This window comes from Lupinus angustifolius, chromosome LG15, assembly GCF_001865875.1.
Source record: "Lupinus angustifolius cultivar Tanjil chromosome LG15, LupAngTanjil_v1.0, whole genome shotgun sequence".
NCBI classification, from domain to species: domain Eukaryota; kingdom Viridiplantae; phylum Streptophyta; class Magnoliopsida; order Fabales; family Fabaceae; genus Lupinus; species Lupinus angustifolius.
This window is the reverse complement of record NC_032023.1, coordinates 17,231,214-17,237,148: the sequence shown is the minus strand read 5'-3', so window position 1 is coordinate 17,237,148 and position 5,935 is coordinate 17,231,214. Positions and strand designations below refer to the sequence as shown.

The 5,935-nt window shown below is 32.9% G+C and overlaps 1 protein-coding gene across 1 annotated transcript; it reads left to right on the top strand.

Moving 5' to 3' along the window:
- LOC109328671 (phosphatidylinositol 4-phosphate 5-kinase 5-like) lies at positions 1,508-4,315 on the top strand. The gene is made up of 3 exons (XM_019562242.1): positions 1,508-2,761; positions 3,604-3,832; positions 3,963-4,315. Exons 1-3 carry the CDS (start codon positions 1,860-1,862, stop codon positions 4,125-4,127), a joined length of 1,296 nt encoding a protein of 431 aa, XP_019417787.1. The 5' UTR covers positions 1,508-1,859; the 3' UTR covers positions 4,128-4,315.

The following is a 5,935-nucleotide window of genomic DNA, read 5'->3' as shown; positions in this document are numbered from 1 at the left end:
ATTTATTCGAAGAGTAAGTTTTTTAAAGTTACTTATGATTGTAGCCATTAATTTTATGAACATCTAATGGTTTAGATCTACTCACTAATTCAAACCATCAAATTTATCTAGAATTGATGGTTAGGATGAGAAGTAAATTTAAAAAACTTACCTTGGAGTAAGCGCATTTCTCCCCCTATCTTAATAATGAGATTTTAGGTCATACAAAAGATATATTGAACATAAAAAACTGACATATTTAATTATATTATATAATCATATTTTTAATATATTATTTTAATATAATTACTATATGTGGAATTTAAATATAAAAAAATATAATTTAATATTCAGTTTTAAATGGAAATTATTAAAAAGTATCTCTAAGCAGAATTTTACTTAGGCCTTAAATTTTGTAATCAAAAGTAAAAAGGTTAGAGACTTCTAATATTTTGGATGTTGAATATTTAGGGATAGCAAAAAAAACTCGATCCGTGAATACTCGTAGAAATATTCACAATGGGTACCTGCAATAATAGTTTATGGATGAGAGCGAGTTTTATAATACTCACAAATTTATATATATAGTTTTTAGTTAAATTTATATATGTGAATATATATATTTATTATTATTTTAAGATTATATATCATATACTTTATTATTATTTCATAATAAATTACACATATTTGACTATAATTATAAATTCGTCATATAAATATCATATTATTCATGTAACAATTATTTTTATATATTGATTATTACAAATTATATAAATATATAACTAAAATTAAAAATTTGTTGGATACCCATAAATATCTAATACCTGCATGGTACCTGCAAATATTGTGGACTTGAGCACGGGAAAACACTACTCATGCCCGTGTGCGCTGACTGCAATCCCTAAATATGTTATGGTAAAATCTAATTTATTTCCAGCCCTAACCCCACATTATGAAAGAAATCCCATTGAAGGTTTCCATTCCCGTCAACGATGATGCAAACATTGAAGGGTGATTAATGATGGACCTATATTTAACTTGACGCGAACGAGTCGCATGGTAAACAAATATTCCTTTCCAAACAATAATTAAATAAATGAAAAGAAGTATAAAAAAAGAGAGAAGAATGAATAACATATATAGTAAAAATTATACACAGTCCTATATTATTCATCATTTATTCTTATCCTTCCAAATCCTATACTGGACCTATAGAACATACTGATAAATGATATAATGATTGTGTATAAGTTTTTATACAAATAATGTATAACTATTACCCTCTAAATAAAATATGTGACGGCACGTGCCGGCCTGCAACTGTTAAAGCGAAAAAAGCATTCTTTTCCTTCCAGATCCGAAGACCAATATCTTCCCGTCAAGACCGGAACTTCAACATTCAACACATCCAACGCTCATAATTCACTCTCATCATCCAACGGCCATAATTCAATCTATCTCCTTTTTTTTTGAAATAAATACCCACGCCTCTTTCGTTGAACCTTCCATCTCGTAACTTCACTTCCAACTTTGTTAAACTCAATTTTCTTTCCTATTTAAAAATAAAAACAAATATATTTTAAAAAGTAACCTCTTTATTCTAATTTCTACATTTCCAAGAGTGCCAAGAAACACAAGTTCACTTCTTTCTGTTTTTTTGCTTCTTCTCCTTCTCCTCCTTCATACTGATACTACTTCTTACTTGCTACCGTTTGCGCCGGTTGTCACTGGTTATGAGATGGTTCAAGGGGCTGAGGGAAGAACACGAAGAAAACCCGTCGTTATAAGAATATCCCGCTACCGGAGGTTTCAGTAAAAGGGTAAATATCCAACGATTGAAATCAGATCAAATCAAATCAAAGAGTGGGACCCACACATAAATGGAACAATCCAAACTCACCAGAACCCAATCCTCGCTTCTTCGTTCTGGAACAATCCGATCCTCAATTCATAGCCTCTCTTCAATCAACGAAGATGATTTCATTAACGACGTCGTTTTAGACGACGATGATGACAAGAACCACAAGAAGAAGAAAAAACCCAACAAAAACAAGAAACCCGGTTCGACGCCGCGATATCGAACCGGGTTCATAACAACTCCGGTTCTCGCTGTTGCATCGTTCGGTTTCTTCAGCGTTTGTTCTCTCTTCCTCTACCTCTTTTACTTCTTCTTCTACGCAGTACCAACATCAGAGAACGTGTTACTCGCGTTGATCTTTATCGCCGTGGCGCTTTACTTTGCATCAAAAAACAAAGGCCTAATCAACCGCACGCTCTCGTCACTAAAACACTCATGGGAAGAAACCTTGAAAAAAACCGGTTTTTCGAAAACCCATTCAAAACCGGTTCAATGGGTCATCGGCGATAGCACCGATACAGAATCCGGTTCAGTAAAGAAAATCAACAAGGTGATAAAAGAAGGGGTAGAGTTTTACAGCAATGGTGATTTCTACGAGGGTGAGTTTCACAGAGGAAGGAGCAATGGGAGTGGAGTGTATAACTATTTCGTGAATGGAAGATACGAAGGTGATTGGGTTGATGGAAGGTATGATGGGTATGGAATTGAAAGCTGGAGTAGAGGGAGTAGATATAGGGGGCAATATAGACAAGGGTTAAGGCATGGTTATGGAGTTTATAGATTCTACACTGGTGATACTTATTCTGGTGAATGGTGTAATGGTCAGAGTCATGGTGTTGGTGTTCAAACTTGTTCTGATGGGAGTTGCTATATTGGGGAGTTTAAGTTTGGTGTTAAACATGGACTTGGGTGTTACCATTTTAGGTAAGCTTCTGTGTGATTTACTATATGTTTTGTATTTGATTTTGATTGAACATCATTGAAAAAGTGGGGTTCTGGGGATTTATGTGTTTCTTAAATTCTTAATTCTGTTTGTTGGATTGAATTTTTGGCTTGTTTATGTTTTTAAGCTTTACTCATGTTATTAACATGTTCATTTTTTAGCTTTTTTTGTGTGTACATGATTTATGATAGAACATTATAACATCCTTTCGTCCATGTAGCCGACCTCACCTAGGGGAGTATGACTGAATTTTGTGTTGGATGATTTCAGATGTTGTGTGATGGAGTCTTTATAGAGTTTGCTCTAGTAACAGTGAGCGCTGAATAGGTTTCTTTGAAAATCTGAATTTTGTTGCTGGTTATGTTTTGTATAGATTTGTAAATATATGGTTTTGTTTGGAATGAATGTTACTCAAATATATCTTAGGTGTCCCTAATTCAATTTTGAAATCTTTATTACTTGGACTTTACTACAACTTTAGGAGATGCAGTTTCTCTGTTTTCACTTTACTTCCACTTTCTTATTGCATAGCTATGTACAACTTGAATTACAAAGTTACAGTTAATTTCTTTCCCTTCTGCACTGTCTTTGGAGAAACTGATTAACCATTGATTGAATTGATTGTACTGTTCCTTACTGATCGAAGTTGTCTCTTGTTAGAAGATATTGATATTTAGGCACCAAGTTGAATTTATGGCATGCTAATACTTTCTTTCTAATTAACATATATTATTTTATTGGAGGCTATAGTAAATTATTAGCAGGTTCTGGATGTAGTTTTGGAAAATTTTCTCAACTCTTTGTATGTTCCATTTCGGTGCAGAAATGGAGATAGGTATACTGGGGAGTATTTTGGAGACAAAATACATGGATTTGGGATCTATCACTTTGCCAATGGCCACTATTATGAGGGAGCATGGCATGAGGGCCGAAGGCAAGGTATTGGCACCTATACTTTTCGATCTGGTGACCGAAGATGTGGCGAATGGGATGCTGGAAACCTCAAGCACTCTATACCACCAATAACTGATGTTGCCCTTGGAGCAGTTCAGGTATTGGTTTGCTATCAACATTTGATTTTTATGTATCTTGTTTATTTACCTTCTTGCTTTAACTTCTTTACAAATGTTCAACATTATTCTCATACATGTATGTTCCTTTTTCGATGATTTAAAATTGCAGTCTGCAAGAAAAACAGCGGAGAATGCTATAAACTTGAGGCGCGTGGATGACCAAGTGAACAAAGCAGTAATTGCTGCCAATAGGGCTGCCACTGCCGCTAGAGTTGCTGCAGTGAAAGCTGTTCAAAACAGGATGGATGGGAAATTTTGTGACATTGATGTTTGAGAATTAGGCGTTAGCTTTTGTTTGGGAGTGTAATTTTTTACTAATTCTGAGTACTTGCAAGATGTAACCCCGGCAAGCAAAAGCTTATTGGAGGTTGAGAGAGTAATTTCTAATTTTTTGTTTGTCTCACCACACTATAACTTGTATATAAACCATGTATATCAATGAAAGATGAATTTTCTAAAGTTCTTTGTTTTGTCTTCAGAATATTTGCATAGGCAGTGAAGTGATATTCTAAATTTGATTAGTCTGGATGATTAATCTTTTTGGTAATCATCCCTGGTTTCAGTGGAAGTCAATGTCTTCTTTTATTTGCAAACAATTAATGATGTGTAGCCTGAGAGGTAAGTTTAAGATTCTTGTACAGTTGTATGACATTTTTATTCTCAACAGGAAACTAAGAATGTTTGAAAAAAATAGATGCTGGTGTAAAATTGTCTCTTGTGCACAAAGATTAATGGATGTGCCCATACTTGAATTACACCCAAATTATTGACATTAATAAACTCATTGATGAGGGTGGCAAGCCTAAGCTTTATGAGACTCCATTTTGGTCAACAACTAAGTTTCTATGAAGGATCAAAACTACCCATCACCAAAATCATGTATGCTTGTTTTCATGCAAGCCAGTTGCATCTTGTTCAAGATACTATGAGAGATATAACCATTACACAAGTTCACATCAATAGAATAGCATTATATTTTGTATTAAGAATCCATGTGTTACTGTCCTCATGTAGGAGTAGGATAATGACATGAATTCTTTTTTCCATTATTATTAACTAGCGTGTTGACAGTGCCTGTCAACCCGCTTTCCTATTTTTTTGTAATGTGTATTCTACATGTTAAGTTGTATTATATATTGTAATTTGCAGTTTGAATATATATTCGTTTGTATATATAAAGATGAAATTAGAAGTTATAAAATAAAATTAGAATTTATAAAATATGAAATAAATGTTTAGTAGTATAAGTATATATAAAGATGAAAGTATAACTTATACAATAAAATTAGAAGTTATAAAATATGAAATAGGAAAACCCAAAATAACTTCATGAAAGTTAGGTTAGGTTTTTTCTTTATTAAGTAAGTATAGATATGCAACTTATAGTTAATATATTTGAGGTGGTTATATAGGATTATATGATTTTTTAAAATTAAATTTTTGAAGGACAAAATAGGAATATATAAATTATGCCATGGTGGTGGTTATACCATGTTTTGACTTTATATATAGTATAGATATTATTATTTTGTTTAAACTGTTTGGCACATGATGCTGTGGTGGGTAAGATCTTTATCCTTTTCCTCAAATAATAAAAGGAAAAAGAGTATGACTTTTCTAGCATGCTGGATCTACAATCTGAACTTAATCCCTTCTAAAAAAATTGCATAAATTACTTCTTTTTGGGTTAGTCTTATTAATATATGTGAGTTTCTTTTCATGCTAGTGGTTTCACTTTGTATTTTATACAAGTCCTGCATTCAAATCTCTCCTTGTTTAAACTTTATTGTTCACCTACTCCACATGCAACTTGGAAAAGTCCAACAAGAAAAAGGGTCTGTTCTGTAAGGTTATATACAGTGAGAAGCATTAATATCATCTCTTGACTTACCAATTAGGTGTTTGGATGGAATCAATAATCTCAATAACTGGGGATACCCTTTTCTCTATCTAGTAGTGCTTGCTCAGAAGGAAAAGATTGGATAAGAAAAAAACAAAACTTATTGGTGCAGTACTGAACATAACATAAGATCTTTGTGGCATGGTACTATTATTTAATTTTTAAGATAACATTAACAACCA